The sequence below is a fragment of the Ascaphus truei genome, unplaced genomic scaffold (genome assembly GCF_040206685.1).
Source record: "Ascaphus truei isolate aAscTru1 unplaced genomic scaffold, aAscTru1.hap1 HAP1_SCAFFOLD_520, whole genome shotgun sequence".
NCBI lineage: Eukaryota > Metazoa > Chordata > Amphibia > Anura > Ascaphidae > Ascaphus > Ascaphus truei.
The window spans coordinates 108,110-125,276 of NW_027456851.1; the positions used below are offsets into that span (position 1 = coordinate 108,110).

The 17,167-nt window shown below is 49.0% G+C and overlaps 2 protein-coding genes across 2 annotated transcripts in view; both read left to right on the top strand.

Moving 5' to 3' along the window:
- The window catches only part of LOC142485039 (uncharacterized), a 44,874-nt gene extending 44,366 nt beyond the window's left edge, over positions 1–508 (top strand). Inside the window, exon 7 of the mRNA XM_075584276.1 lies at positions 485–508. Coding sequence (XP_075440391.1) covers positions 485–508 — 24 coding nt within the window. The remainder of the gene's footprint in view (positions 1–484) is intronic.
- Positions 509–778: 270 nt separating this feature from the next.
- Positions 779–17,167, top strand: part of NUGGC (nuclear GTPase, germinal center associated) — a gene marked incomplete at its 3' end in the record, with an annotated part of 159,592 nt that continues 143,203 nt past the window's right edge. The window contains exons 1-2 of the mRNA XM_075584277.1: positions 779–2,032; positions 7,605–8,691. Coding sequence (XP_075440392.1) covers positions 1,255–2,032; positions 7,605–8,691 — 1,865 coding nt within the window. The remainder of the gene's footprint in view (positions 2,033–7,604; positions 8,692–17,167) is intronic.

A 17,167-nucleotide genomic window follows, 5' to 3' on the forward strand; every position in this document is an offset into this window, starting at 1 on the left:
GCAGAGGGAGAGCAGCCTGTATGTGTAACACTCACTACTCCTAGCACTGCAGAGAGAGTGCAGCCTGTATGTGTAACACTCACTACTCCTAGCACTGCAGAGGGAGCGCAGCCTGTATGTGTAACACTCACTACTCCTAGCACTGCAGAGGGAGAGCAGCCTGTATGTGTAACACACACTACTCCTAGCACTGCAGAGGGAGAGCAGCCTGTATGTGTAACACACACTACTCCTAGCACTGCAGAGAGAGAGCAGCCTGTATGTGTAACACACACTACTCCTAGCACTGCAGAGGGAGCGCAGCCTGTATGTGTAACACACACTACTCCTAGCACTGCAGAGGGAGAGCAGCCTGTATGTGTAACACACACTACTCCTAGCACTGCAGAGGGAGCGCAGCCTGTATGTGTAACACACACTACTCCTAGCACTGTAGAGAGAGAGCAGCTTGTATGTGTAACACACACTACTCCTAACACTGCAGAGGGAGCGCAGCCTGTATGTGTAACACACACTACTCCTAGCCCTGCAGAGAGAGAGCAGCTTGTATGTGTAACACACACTACTCCTAGCACTGCAGAGGGAGCGCAGCCTGTATGTGTAACACTCACTACTCCTAGCACTGCAGAGGGAGCGCAGCCTGTATGTGTAACACTCACTACTCCTAGCACTGCAGAGGGAGTGCAGCCTGTATGTGTAACACACACTACTCCTAGCACTGCAGAGGGAGAGCAGCCTGTATGTGTAACACACACTACTCATAGCACTGCAGAGGGAGCGCAGCCTGTATGTGTAACACACACTACTCCTAGCACTGCAGAGGGAGCGCAGCCTGTATGTGTAACACACACTACTCCTAGCACTGCAGAGGACACGCAGCCTGTATGTGTAACACACACTACTCCTAGCACTGCAGAGGGAGAGCAGCCTGTATGTGTAACACACACTACTCATAGCACTGCAGAGGGAGCGCAGCCTGTATGTGTAACACACACTACTCCTAGCACTGCAGAGGGAGCGCAGCCTGTATGTGTAACACACACTACTCCTAGCACTGCAGAGGGAGCGCAGCCTGTATGTGTAACACACACTACTCCTAGCACCTCAGAGGGGGCACAGTATACATGTAGAACATGGCATCCTCCTGACACTGCAGACAGAGACCAGAAAGTGTGGACAGCCCATCCTTTCCCTGTTACTGCAGAGGAGGGTCGGTCTGCATATCTGGCACTGCCTCCTTCCCATGAAGCAGAGATGACCCCGGGAAGTGTGCAGTCTGCATGTGTAACCATATCTACACCCGGTAAACCTCACATTATGGAGAGTGGTTGTAACCGTGCCGGAAAACGTGCAACTGTTAACATTGAGATCGGCTCACAGACTATGCATATAACCTTCACTTCTCTCGCTGACCGTGCGGATCAGAACCAGTCTGCATGTACAGCTCAGCCTCCTGCCTATGAACCTGATCAGAGTGATTGTAAAACTGCCGGAGGACACGCTCGTCCCACCGATTTAACCCCCTCACTTCTTCTGAGCCCAGCCGCAGGAAGGGATTCAGAGTTCTCCGAGGCCATAGATGCACGTGAGGACGGGTATAATGAGAGAGCGTCAGATTATCCAGGTGACACGGCTGTGAATAGGCGAACACATTCAGCTTGCAGTTCAATACGACCCCTTTCTGAGTCTGGATATCGTGGAAACGTCATTGAGACATTTTCCCAAACGTCTCCAACACTCGAGGAAGGCTTGAATTGGGGGCTCCGGAGAGCTGGGTCCCAAAGCCAGAACCTCAATAACTCTGGAAATGTTATGGCTTCCAAACTGCAAGAAAGCCGTGTGACTGAGACACGTGGTCCCAGAGACATCAACGTGATGGGACGTGGCCACCCGTCATGGAATGAGAGTGCTGACCTCCATGCTAATCTTCATGGATCGTTGGATAAAAAGGAGTGTGTCCGTTTGCCCACGGAGTATCCGAGATTAATCTCACCAAATCGTCAGAACATCCCGGAAAATTCTTCTTCTCAAGGTAGGAATTGGGAAGACCCTCCTGGTCAGTGCTTAGGACGTTTGTAAAACACAGAACCCAAGCAAGCTCTTTTTGGGAACCCCTGAGCCCCCACAAAATATATATATATGTATATGTGTCAAATGGAGTGCTATTGAGCGTGGCATATGTATACAACAGACGACAGAGAAGCCCCAATGCTACATCCAACATGACAGAAATACGCAGTAAAGAAAGGGAGAAAGCCCACAGTGGGTCTATAGCCAGCAGAATGAAAGGACCTGCAAACTAGGGAAGTGGGGAGGGTTGGTCTGTCTCCCTTCTAATAGAGGTAAATGAGAATTTTAACCCTAATAGAGGTATATTAGTATGTTATCTGGTAGTGTTAGGCCTTGCGAACGGGTGTCTGCCTTGTCGTGGCTCGCAAGCTTACAACGCTTTGGCCAAAGGGTTAAACTAAAGGACCCTTTTTCAGGAGAATATATAAGTATGTTACTGTGTGTTTCTGCCATGTTGGACGTAGCGTTAGGCTTCTCTGTCGCCTGAGATAGACACGTTGGACGTAGCGTTGGGCTTCTCTGTCGCCTGAGATAGACACATGTTGGATGTAGCGTTAGGCTTCTCTGTCGCCTGAGATAGACACATGTTGGATGTAGCGTTAGGCTTCTCTGTCGCCTGAGATAGACACATTGGACGTAGTGTTGGGCTTCTCTGTGGCCTGAGATAGACACATGTTGGACGTAGCGTTGGGCTTCTCTGTGGCCTGAGATAGACACGTTGGACGTAGCGTTGGGCTTCTCTGTCGCCTGAGATAGACACGTTGGACGTAGCGTTAGGCTTCTCTGTGGCCTGAGAGACACGTTGGACGTAGCGTTAGGCTTCTCTGTGGCCTGAGATAGACACGTTGGATGTAGCGTTAGGCTTCTCTGTGGCCTGAGATAGACACGTTGGACGTAGCGTTAGGCTTCTCTGTCGCCTGAGATAGACACGTTGGACGTAGCGTTAGGCTTCGCTGTCGCCTGAGATAGACACGTTGGACGTAGCGTTAGGCTTCGCTGTCGCCTGAGATAGACACGTTGGACGTAGCGTTAGGCTTCTCTGTCGCCTGAGATAGACACATGTTGGATGTAGCGTTGGGCTTCTCTGTGGCCTGAGATAGACACATGTTGGACGTAGCGTTGGGCTTCTCTGTCGCCTGAGATAGACACATGTTGGATGTACGTAGCATTGGGCTTCTCTGTCGTCTGCTTATGACGTTTGTAACACGTTTACATTTAAATATGAAATTAAACACTTAGAAGACCTGAGATTGTGGGTTTGGGCTGAGTGATGCAGGGCTGTGTGTTTTCTAACACTTAGAAGAGCTGAGATTGTGGGTTTTGGCTGAGTAATGCAGGGCTGTGTGTTTTCTAACACTTAGAAGACCTGAGATTGTGGGTTTGGGCTGAGTGATGCAGAGCTGTGTGTTTTCTAACACTTAGACCTGAGATTGTGGGTTTGGGCTGAGTGATGCAGGGCTGTGTGTTTTCTAACACTTAGAAGGCCTGAGATTGTGGGTTTGGGCTGAGTAATGCAGGGCTGTGTGTTTTCTAACACTTAGAAGACCTGAGATTGTGGGTTTGGGCTGAGTGATGCAGGGCTGTGTGTTTTGTAACACTTAGAAGACCTGAGATTGTGGGTTTGGGCTGAGTGATGCAGTAACGCTGTGTGTTTTCTAACACTTAGAAGACCTGAGATTGTGGGTTTGGGCTGAGTGATGCAGGGCTGTGTGTTTTCTAACACTTAGAAGGCCTGAGATTGTGGGTTTGGGCTGAGTGATGCAGGGCTGTGTGTTTTCTAACACTTAGAAGACCCGAGATTGTGGGTTTGGGCTGAGTAATGCAGGGCTGTGTGTTTTCTAACACTTAGAAGACCCGAGATTGTGGGTTTGGGCTGAGTAATGCAGGGCTGTGTGTTTTCTAACACTTAGAAGACCTGAGCTTGTGGGTTTGGGCTGAGTGATGCAGGGCTGTGTGTTTTCTAACACTTAGAAGACCTGAGATTGTGGGTTTGGGCTGAGTGATGCAGGGCTGTGTGTTTTCTAACACTTAGAAGACCTGAGATTGTGGGTTTGGGCTGAGTGATGCAGGGCTGTGTGTTTTCTAACACTTAGAAGACCCGAGATTGTGGGTTTGGGCTGAGTAATGCAGGGCTGTGTGTTTTCTAACACTTAGAAGACCTGAGCTTGTGGGTTTGGGCTGAGTGATGCAGGGCTGTGTGTTTTCTAACACTTAGAAGGCCTGAGATTGTGGGTTTGGGCTGAGTAATGCAGGGCTGTGTGTTTTCTAACACTTAGAAGGCCTGAGATTGTGGGTTTGGGCTGAGTGATGCAGGGCTGTGTGTTTTCTAACACTTAGAAGGCCTGAGATTGTGGGTTTGGGCTGAGTGATGCAGGGCTGTGTGTTTTCTAACACTTAGAAGACCTGAGATTGTGGGTTTGGGCTGAGTGATGCAGAGCTGTGTGTTTTCTAACACTTAGAAGGCCTGAGATTGTGGGTTTGGGCTGAGTGATGCAGGGCTGTGTGTTTTCTAACACTTAGAAGACCTGAGATTGTGGGTTTGGGCTGAGTGATGCAGGGCTGTGTGTTTTCTAACACTTAGAAGACCTGAGATTGTGGGTTTGGGCTGAGTGATGCAGGGCTGTGTGTTACCCCATGAGTAGATGCATTGCTTGGGATTATGTCGCTGTGCTTGGTGTAGGGGATGGTTTTGCTATCTCGTACAGATGCTATGATTCAGTTCCCGAGGTCGCATGGAGACAGACAGAAAAGGCTTTGGCTTTGCCGCTATTTTTACTTTTGTTTCAGCTTTTTGTTTGTTTAATGGCGAATAACATTTAACGCATAAACTAACGTGCAGGCCGCCTGTCATGCCTCATGCTTCTGATTTTATTCTATTAACTAGCTGATATACCCGGCACTGCCCGGGATTTAATTTTCCCACTCCACTCCCCTGTTCACAGCTCCATTCCCCCCCCCCTCCCATCACTCTCCCTCCCCTGCACCTCCCATCACTCTCCCCCCTGCACCTCCCATCACTCCCCCCCCCCCTGCACCTCCCATCACTCCCCCCCCCCCTGCACCTCCCATCACTCTCCCCCCCCCTGCACCTCCCATCACTCTCCCCCCCCCTGCACCTCCCATCACTCTCCCCCCCCTGCACCTCCCATCACTCTCCCCCTCTGCACCTCCCATCACTCTCCCCCCCTGCACCTCCCATCACTCTCCCCCCCTGCACCTCCCATCACTCTCCCCCCCTGCACCTCCCATCCGTTTTTTTTTTAATACCAAGACCTGGACTCTATTTGTGTCCTAAGGATTGACTTTAGTTTCTGTGGCATGCGTGCGGACATCACTGCTCACCTCTTTCCTGCTCCTCACCTCTCTCCTGCTCCTCACCTCTCTCCTGCTCCTCACCTCTTTCCTGCTCCTCACCTCTCTCCTGTTCCTCCTCTGTTGCCCCACTGTAGATTTTGGATGCATCTAGAGCAGCTAATCAAACGTATCTTCACTGACGTATTCCTAGATTTAGCAAAGGCTTTTGACACAGTGGATCATGCTATCCTGCTTAACAAACTCCAGAGCTCTGGGATAGGGAAGCATGCTTTAAACTGGTTTCAGTCCTACCTATCAGGAAGATCCCAACATGTGTCCATCTCAGGCTCTAACTCCAACCCCCTGGATATCACCTGTGGTGTCCCGCAAGGCTCTGTTCTGGGGCCCCTACTCTTCTCAGTGTTCATTAATGATCTTCCCACAGCTTGTCAGGAAGCCTCAATACACATGTATGCAGATGACACAATCCTATATGCACACAGCCATAGCCTCTCTGACCTTCAACACATACTTCAGTCTGACTTTTTGAGACTCGAAAACTGGATTTCCCAAAACAAACTGTTTTTAAACACTGACAAGACTGTAACAATGGTATTTGGGACCAAGACTAAATTTTTAAAGCTTCCAGTGACTGAGCTCCAGATTAGAACCAACGCTAACACCACCCTAACACCTGTTACTGGTTTTTTTTGTAACAATTTTTTTATTGGACACGTTCACAAATGAATGTACATACAGAAATGTCATGAGCTGATAACACTTCAACTCAATACAATCATGTAGTGACCAATAATATTTTCCCGTTTTCTATAGGAGGAAAGAGAAAGAGAGGGGGGGGGAAAGAAGGGGAGGGAAGGAGACAAACAAGTGGGGGGGGGGGGGGTGGGAGATGGATGGATGGTGGCGGGGGGGGGGGTAGGGTGTTCGCCCAGAGGCTTCCTTGACATTCTCTCCTGGAGTCGGGGGGGTACTAAAGGTTCAGAAGGTTGGCCTTTTTAGGTTTTATCTCTCTAACCAGGGGTCCCAAGTGTTACAAAACTGAGGCATCTTCTTTTGGAGCAGCTCTCCATAGTCATGACCTCATTTATTCTTCTAATTATTGTAGTTCTCGAGGGGGCCTTAATCTGTTTCCAGGCGGCCGCTATAGAGCATCTGGCCGCTGTCAGCATGGCCGTGATCAGCCTAGACATTGGCGGCGGGAGGTCCTCAATGGGTTTGCTCAGCACCAGGGTCAGAGGATCCAGGGGAAGGGGGAGCCCCGTGACCTCGTCCCTGTCACTAGTTTTAAATACCTGGGCTTATGGTTAGACTCCCACTTAACATTCGGGATGCACATTGATACCCTGACAACCAAGACCTACGCCAAACTAGGGGTACTTTACAGGAACAAATCCCCCCTAAGTCTCCTGGTCAGAAAGCGTATTGCACAGCAGATGCTAATGCCAATTATTGACTACGGAGACATAGTATATGGCTTGGCTCCTCAAACCCACCTTAGCAAACTTGACACCCTCTACAACTCAATTTGTCGTTTTGGTCTCCAATGCAAATACAACACACATCACTGCGAAATGCTCAAAGAACTAGATTGGTCATCACTAGAGTCTAGGCGCAAAGTTCACCTTTCCTGTCTTGCCTTCAAATTCTTTATGGGCAAGCTACCCAGCTACCTGAACAAGCTCCTCACCCCTACCACATGCAGCACCTATCACCTGAGATCTGACTCCAAAAGACTGTTCATGGTCCCAAGACTCAACAAAGTATCCGGCCGCTCCTCCTCCTCTTACCGTGCACCCCAAAACTGGAACGACCTTCCAGAGACTCTCACATCCACCACCAGCTTAAGTTCTTTCAAATCTAAGGCTGTCTCACATTTTAACCTGGTCTGTAACTGTTTCATACGCCCATAATATATATTATCTTTAACTGTGCATGCAATGTCTTGTATATAATGTATACCCTGCTCATTATGTAACTGTATTTGTAACCATTTATTATTTGTCTTACTCTGTGCCCAGGACATACTTGAAAACGAGAGGTAACTCTCACTGTATTACTTCCTGGTAAAATATTTTATAAATAAAATAAATAGTAAGGCTGTTTCTCTGTCCAAGTTTGGTTTGGAGGGAAAGCGGTTGTTATGATGATATACAGTAAGGCAGATGTGGCATTTAATGTATGTTTAGTTCACTTCCAATGTGTGTTTTCTTTTCCACTAGCTTCCTGGGTTGCAGGAATTGATGAGACCTCACAAGGGACCTATTTCGAGAGCACAGCCATGTCCAAGCAGTGTCAAACCTCACTGGTACAGTGCAAGACTGAGCACATTGACGGTGATCGATTAACGAGTCCTAGCACAGGATTCATAATCATATCTTCTGATTCTGAGGACGAGAAGCCAGTCACAATACACGGAAACCACAAGAATATTAAGAGCGAAAATACCAGAGTTGATCCATGGGATCAGAGGTCCCCCAGACTATCTTGGTCATTAAAGAGGAAAAGAAAGTTGCCGTCCCCCAGTGCTGCTGCTAGAAGGAACCTGGATAGTTCCAGTAGGACAGGTGACAGATCAGTCATTGTGATTGATAGTGATGAAGAAATAGATGTAAAAGAAGAAGTTATTGATGAGCATGATGAATACGTAGTAGGAGGCTCCACTGCTCCCTGGAGAGAGAGAGAGAATGTGAATCATTCCACGGCGGCGAGGGAACGTTCCTCTGAGAGCATTCACAGACGCAACGTGAATGAAAGGCAGATTTCTCCGGACATTTCATCGGTGCCAAGAAAGAGGAGGTTGACGACAATGCCAGTGGCTCGTTCTCCAGTATTGGGACCTCTCCATAATCCTTTCCCGGTGAATTCCCTGAGAAGTGCATCCCCAGGTAATATTGCTCCTCCTGCTACATTTCAGCCCAATGATGTGACAGATCTCATGAATTACCGTCTGCCGGAGAAGCTCCACCTGCCTAGCCCATTTCCCAATGATTTAGACTTCTTCCCACCGGAGCTGGATTCAGAGAGAATATACTCGGATGAGGAAAGACCAGCCACATCCGCTAATCCCATCACAGCATGGGGTGTCCATCGTAACTGCCCGTCATCTCCACAGGACGCTGAAGACTCGGGCCCCAATGTAGTATCGGGAGAACCTCCCCCTTCTAAAGATGGTCAGGACCCTACCTGGGCGAGCACAGAACAGGACGTGATGCGGCAGCTCTGTGACTGCCGCTCTGTGCTGGGAGACATTGCGCGCACTCTGGATGAGATCCAGGACATTGATGATCCTACTATGAAGCAGTGGAGGTGAGCAGGGATAATACAGTATGCATTGGGTACAGGAGGTGAGCAGGGGTAATACAGTATGCATTGGGTACAGGAGGTGAGCAGGGATAATACAGGATGCATTGGGTACAGGAGGTGAGCAGGGATAATACAGGATGCATTGGGTACAGGAGGTGAGCAGGGATAATACAGGATGCATTGGGTACAGGAGGTGAGCAGGGGTAATACAGTATGCATTGGGTACAGGAGGTGAGCAGGGATAATACAGTATGCATTGGGTACAGGAGGTGAGCAGGGATAATACAGGATGCATTGGGTACAGGAGGTGAGCAGGGATAATACAGGATGCATTGGGTACAGGAGGTGAGCAGGGATAATACAGGATGCATTGGGTACAGGAGGTGAGCAGGGATAATACAGTATGCATTGGGTACAGGAGGTGAGCAGGGATAATACAGTATGCATTGGGTACAGGAGGTGAGCAGGGATAATACAGGATGCATTGGGTACAGGAGGTGAGCAGGGATAATACAGGATGCATTGGGTACAGGAGGTGAGCAGGGATAATACAGTATGCATTGGGTACAGGAGGTGAGCAGGGGTAATACAGTATGCATTGGGTACAGGAGGTGAGCAGGGGTAATACAGTATGCATTGGGTACAGGGGGTGAGCAGGGGTAATACAGTATGCATTGGGTACAGGAGGTGAGCAGGGATAATACAGTATGCATTGGGTACAGGAGGTGAGCAGGGATAATACAGGATGCATTGGGTACAGGAGGTGAGCAGGGATAATACAGTATGCATTGGGTACAGGAGGTGAGCAGGGATAATACAGTATGCATTGGGTACAGGAGGTGAGCAGGGGTAATACAGTATGCATTGGGTACAGGAGGTGAGCAGGGATAATACAGTATGCATTGGGTACAGGAGGTGAGCAGGGATAATACAGGATGCATTGGGTACAGGAGGTGAGCAGGGATAATACAGGATGCATTGGGTACAGGAGGTGAGCAGGGATAATACAGTATGCATTGGGTACAGGAGGTGAGCAGGGATAATACAGTATGCATTGGGTACAGGAGGTGAGCAGGGGTAATACAGTATGCATTGGGTACAGGAGGTGAGCAGGGATAATACAGGATGCATTGGGTACAGGAGGTGAGCAGGGATAATACAGTATGCATTGGGTACAGGAGGTGAGCAGGGATAATACAGGATGCATTGGGTACAGGAGGTGAGCAGGGATAATACAGTATGCATTGGGTACAGGAGGTGAGCAGGGATAATACAGTATGCATTGGGTACAGGAGGTGAGCAGGGATAATACAGTATGCATTGGGTACAGGAGGTGAGCAGGGATAATACAGGATGCATTGGGTACAGGAGGTGAGCAGGGATAATACAGTATGCATTGGGTACAGGAGGTGAGCAGGGATAATACAGTATGCATTGGGTACAGGAGGTGAGCAGGGATAATACAGTATGCATTGGGTACAGGAGGTGAGCAGGGATAATACAGTATGCATTGGGTACAGGAGGTGAGCAGGGATAATACAGGATGCATTGGGTACAGGAGGTGAGCAGGGGTAATACAGTATGCATTGGGTACAGGAGGTGAGCAGGGATAATACAGGATGCATTGGGTACAGGAGGTGAGCAGGGATAATACAGTATGCATTGGGTACAGGAGGTGAGCAGGGATAATACAGTATGCATTGGGTACAGGAGGTGAGCAGGGATAATACAGTATGCATTGGGTACAGGAGGTGAGCAGGGATAATACAGGATGCATTGGGTACAGGAGGTGAGCAGGGATAATACAGGATGCATTGGGTACAGGAGGTGAGCAGGGATAATACAGGATGCATTGGGTACAGGAGGTGAGCAGGGGTAATACAGTATGCATTGGGTACAGGAGGTGAGCAGGGATAATACAGTATGCATTGGGTACAGGAGGTGAGCAGGGGTAATACAGTATGCATTGGGTACAGGAGGTGAGCAGGGATAATACAGTATGCATTGGGTACAGGAGGTGAGCAGGGGTAATACAGTATGCATTGGGTACAGGAGGTGAGCAGGGGTAATACAGTATGCATTGGGTACAGGAGGTGAGCAGGGGTAATACAGTATGCATTGGGTACAGGAGGTGAGCAGGGATAATACAGTATGCATTGGGTACAGGAGGTGAGCAGGGATAATACAGGATGCATTGGGTACAGGAGGTGAGCAGGGGTAATACAGTATGCATTGGGTACAGGAGGTGAGCAGGGATAATACAGTATGCATTGGGTACAGGAGGTGAGCAGGGATAATACAGGATGCATTGGGTACAGGAGGTGAGCAGGGATAATACAGGATGCATTGGGTACAGGAGGTGAGCAGGGATAATACAGGATGCATTGGGTACAGGAGGTGAGCAGGGATAATACAGTATGCATTGGGTACAGGAGGTGAGCAGGGGTAATACAGTATGCTTTGGGTACAGGAGGTGAGCAGGGATAATACAGTATGCATTGGGTACAGGAGGTGAGCAGGGATAATACAGTATGCATTGGGTACAGGAGGTGAGCAGGGGTAATACAGTATGCATTGGGTACAGGAGGTGAGCAGGGATAATACAGGATGCATTGGGTACAGGAGGTGAGCAGGGATAATACAGGATGCATTGGGTACAAGAGGTGAGCAGGGGTAATACAGTATGCATTGGGTACAGGAGGTGAGCAGGGATAATACAGTATGCATTGGGTACAGGAGGTGAGCAGGGATAATACAGTATGCATTGGGTACAGGAGGTGAGCAGGGATAATACAGTATGCATTGGGTACAGGAGGTGAGCAGGGATAATACAGTATGCATTGGGTACAGGAGGTGAGCAGGGATAATACAGTATGCATTGGGTACAGGAGGTGAGCAGGGGTAATACAGTATGCATTGGGTACAGGAGGTGAGCAGGGATAATACAGGATGCATTGGGTACAGGAGGTGAGCAGGGATAATACAGGATGCATTGGGTACAGGAGGTGAGCAGGGATAATACAGTATGCATTGGGTACAGGAGGTGAGCAGGGATAATACAGGATGCATTGGGTACAGGAGGTGAGCAGGGGTAATACAGTATGCATTGGGTACAGGAGGTGAGCAGGGATAATACAGGATGCATTGGGTACAGGAGGTGAGCAGGGATAATACAGTATGCATTGGGTACAGGAGGTGAGCAGGGATAATACAGGATGCATTGGGTACAGGAGGTGAGCAGGGATAATACAGTATGCATTGGGTACAGGAGGTGAGCAGGGATAATACAGGATGCATTGGGTACAGGAGGTGAGCAGGGATAATACAGTATGCATTGGGTACAGGAGGTGAGCAGGGATAATACAGGATGCATTGGGTACAGGAGGTGAGCAGGGATAATACAGTATGCATTGGGTACAGGAGGTGAGCAGGGATAATACAGGATGCATTGGGTACAGGAGGTGAGCAGGGATAATACAGGATGCATTGGGTACAGGAGGTGAGCAGGGGTAATACAGGATGCATTGGGTACAGGAGGTGAGCAGGGATAATACAGTATGCATTGGGTACAGGAGGTGAGCAGGGATAATACAGGATGCATTGGGTACAGGAGGTGAGCAGGGGTAATACAGTATGCATTGGGTACAGGAGGTGAGCAGGGATAATACAGGATGCATTGGGTACAGGAGGTGAGCAGGGATAATACAGTATGCATTGGGTACAGGAGGTGAGCAGGGATAATACAGGATGCATTGGGTACAGGAGGTGAGCAGGGATAATACAGTATGCATTGGGTACAGGAGGTGAGCAGGGGTAATACAGTATGCATTGGGTACAGGAGGTGAGCAGGGATAATACAGGATGCATTGGGTACAGGAGGTGAGCAGGGGTAATACAGTATGCATTGGGTACAGGAGGTGAGCAGGGGTAATACAGGATGCATTGGGTACAGGAGGTGAGCAGGGATAATACAGGATGCATTGGGTACAGGAGGTGAGCAGGGATAATACAGTATGCATTGGGTACAGGAGGTGAGCAGGGATAATACAGTATGCATTGGGTACAGGAGGTGAGCAGGGATAATACAGTATGCATTGGGTACAGGAGGTGAGCAGGGGTAATACAGTATGCATTGGGTACAGGAGGTGAGCAGGGGTAATACAGTATGCATTGGGTACAGGAGGTGAGCAGGGATAATACAGGATGCATTGGGTACAGGAGGTGAGCAGGGGTAATACAGTATGCTTTGGGTACAGGAGGTGAGCAGGGGTAATACAGTATGCATTGGGTACAGGAGGTGAGCAGGGATAATACAGTATGCATTGGGTACAGGAGGTGAGCAGGGATAATACAGTATGCATTGGGTACAGGAGGTGAGCAGGGATAATACAGTATGCATTGGGTACAGGAGGTGAGCAGGGGTAATACAGTATGCATTGGGTACAGGAGGTGAGCAGGGGTAATACAGTATGCATTGGGTACAGGAGGTGAGCAGGGATAATACAGTATGCATTGGGTACAGGAGGTGAGCAGGGATAATACAGGATGCATTGGGTACAGGAGGTGAGCAGGGATAATACAGTATGCATTGGGTACAGGAGGTGAGCAGGGATAATACAGGATGCATTGGGTACAGGAGGTGAGCAGGGATAATACAGGATGCATTGGGTACAGGAGGTGAGCAGGGATAATACAGTATGCATTGGGTACAGGAGGTGAGCAGGGATAATACAGGATGCATTGGGTACAGGAGGTGAGCAGGGATAATACAGTATGCATTGGGTACAGGAGGTGAGCAGGGATAATACAGTATGCATTGGGTACAGGAGGTGAGCAGGGATAATACAGGATGCATTGGGTACAGGAGGTGAGCAGGGATAATACAGTATGCATTGGGTACAGGAGGTGAGCAGGGATAATACAGTATGCATTGGGTACAGGAGGTGAGCAGGGATAATACAGGATGCATTGGGTACAGGAGGTGAGCAGGGATAATACAGGATGCATTGGGTACAGGAGGTGAGCAGGGATAATACAGGATGCATTGGGTACAGGAGGTGAGCAGGGATAATACAGGATGCATTGGGTACAGGAGGTGAGCAGGGATAATACAGTATGCATTGGGTACAGGAGGTGAGCAGGGATAATACAGGATGCATTGGGTACAGGAGGTGAGCAGGGATAATACAGTATGCATTGGGTACAGGAGGTGAGCAGGGATAATACAGTATGCATTGGGTACAGGAGGTGAGCAGGGATAATACAGTATGCATTGGGTACAGGAGGTGAGCAGGGATAATACAGGATGCATTGGGTACAGGAGGTGAGCAGGGGTAATACAGTATGCATTGGGTACAGGAGGTGAGCAGGGATAATACAGGATGCATTGGGTACAGGAGGTGAGCAGGGATAATACAGTATGCATTGGGTACAGGAGGTGAGCAGGGATAATACAGTATGCATTGGGTACAGGAGGTGAGCAGGGGTAATACAGTATGCATTGGGTACAGGAGGTGAGCAGGGGTAATACAGTATGCATTGGGTACAGGAGGTGAGCAGGGATAATACAGTATGCATTGGGTACAGGAGGTGAGCAGGGATAATACAGGATGCATTGGGTACAGGAGGTGAGCAGGGATAATACAGTATGCATTGGGTACAGGAGGTGAGCAGGGATAATACAGTATGCATTGGGTACAGGAGGTGAGCAGGGATAATACAGTATGCATTGGGTACAGGAGGTGAGCAGGGATAATACAGTATGCATTGGGTACAGGAGGTGAGCAGGGGTAATACAGTATGCATTGGGTACAGGAGGTGAGCAGGGATAATACAGTATGCATTGGGTACAGGAGGTGAGCAGGGGTAATACAGTATGCATTGGGTACAGGAGGTGAGCAGGGATAATACAGGATGCATTGGGTACAGGAGGTGAGCAGGGATAATACAGTATGCATTGGGTACAGGAGGTGAGCAGGGGTAATACAGTATGCATTGGGTACAGGAGGTGAGCAGGGATAATACAGTATGCATTGGGTACAGGAGGTGAGCAGGGGTAATACAGTATGCATTGGGTACAGGAGGTGAGCAGGGATAATACAGTATGCATTGGGTACAGGAGGTGAGCAGGGGTAATACAGTATGCATTGGGTACAGGAGGTGAGCAGGGATAATACAGTATGCATTGGGTACAGGAGGTGAGCAGGGGTAATACAGTATGCATTGGGTACAGGAGGTGAGCAGGGATAATACAGTATGCATTGGGTACAGGAGGTGAGCAGGGATAATACAGGATGCATTGGGTACAGGAGGTGAGCAGGGATAATACAGTATGCATTGGGTACAGGAGGTGAGCAGGGATAATACAGGATGCATTGGGTACAGGAGGTGAGCAGGGATAATACAGGATGCATTGGGTACAGGAGGTGAGCAGGGATAATACAGGATGCTTTGGGTACAGGAGGTGAGCAGGGGTAATACAGTATGCATTGGGTACAAGAGGTGAGCAGGGATAATACAGTATGCATTGGGTACAGGAGGTGAGCAGGGATAATACAGTATGCATTGGGTACAGGAGGTGAGCAGGGGTAATACAGTATGCATTGGGTACAGGAGGTGAGCAGGGATAATACAGTATGCATTGGGTACAGGAGGTGAGCAGGGATAATACAGGATGCATTGGGTACAGGAGGTGAGCAGGGATAATACAGGATGCATTGGGTACAGGAGGTGAGCAGGGATAATACAGGATGCATTGGGTACAGGAGGTGAGCAGGGATAATACAGTATGCATTGGGTACAGGAGGTGAGCAGGGATAATACAGTATGCATTGGGTACAGGAGGTGAGCAGGGATAATACAGGATGCATTGGGTACAGGAGGTGAGCAGGGATAATACAGTATGCATTGGGTACAGGAGGTGAGCAGGGATAATACAGTATGCATTGGGTACAGGAGGTGAGCAGGGATAATACAGTATGCATTGGGTACAGGAGGTGAGCAGGGATAATACAGGATGCATTGGGTACAGGAGGTGAGCAGGGATAATACAGGATGCATTGGGTACAGGAGGTGAGCAGGGATAATACAGTATGCATTGGGTACAGGAGGTGAGCAGGGATAATACAGTATGCATTGGGTACAGGAGGTGAGCAGGGATAATACAGTATGCATTGGGTACAGGAGGTGAGCAGGGGTAATACAGTATGCATTGGGTACAGGAGGTGAGCAGGGATAATACAGTATGCATTGGGTACAGGAGGTGAGCAGGGATAATACAGTATGCATTGGGTACAGGAGGTGAGCAGGGATAATACAGTATGCATTGGGTACAGGAGGTGAGCAGGGATAATACAGTATGCATTGGGTACAAGAGGTGAGCAGGGGTAATACAGGATGCATTGGGTACAGGAGGTGAGCAGGGATAATACAGGATGCATTGGGTACAGGAGGTGAGCAGGGGTAATACAGTATGCATTGGGTACAGGAGGTGAGCAGGGGTAATACAGGATGCATTGGGTACAGGAGGTGAGCAGGGATAATACAGGATGCATTGGGTACAGGAGGTGAGCAGGGATAATACAGTATGCATTGGGTACAGGAGGTGAGCAGGGGTAATACAGGATGCATTGGGTACAGGAGGTGAGCAGGGATAATACAGGATGCATTGGGTACAGGAGGTGAGCAGGGATAATACAGGATGCATTGGGTACAGGAGGTGAGCAGGGATAATACAGTATGCATTGGGTACAGGAGGTGAGCAGGGGTAATACAGGATGCATTGGGTACAGGAGGTGAGCAGGGATAATACAGGATGCATTGGGTACAGGAGGTGAGCAGGGGTAATACAGTATGCATTGGGTACAGGAGGTGAGCAGGGATAATACAGTATGCATTGGGTACAGGAGGTGAGCAGGGATAATACAGGATGCATTGGGTACAGGAGGTGAGCAGGGGTAATACAGGATGCATTGGGTACAGGAGGTGAGCAGGGATAATACAGTATGCATTGGGTACAGGAGGTGAGCAGGGATAATACAGGATGCATTGGGTACAGGAGGTGAGCAGGGATAATACAGGATGCATTGGGTACAGGAGGTGAGCAGGGATAATACAGTATGCATTGGGTACAGGAGGTGAGCAGGGGTAATACAGTATGCATTGGGTACAGGAGGTGAGCAGGGATAATACAGTATGCATTGGGTACAGGAGGTGAGCAGGGGTAATACAGTATGCATTGGGTACAGGAGGTGAGCAGGGATAATACAGTATGCATTGGGTACAGGAGGTGAGCAGGGATAATACAGTATGCATTGGGTACAGGAGGTGAGCAGGGATAATACAGTATGCATTGGGTACAGGAGGTGAGCAGGGATAATACAGGATGCATTGGGTACAGGAGGTGAGCAGGGTAATACAGGATGCATTGGGTACAGGAGGTGAGCAGGGATAATACAGTATGCATTGGGTACAGGAGGTG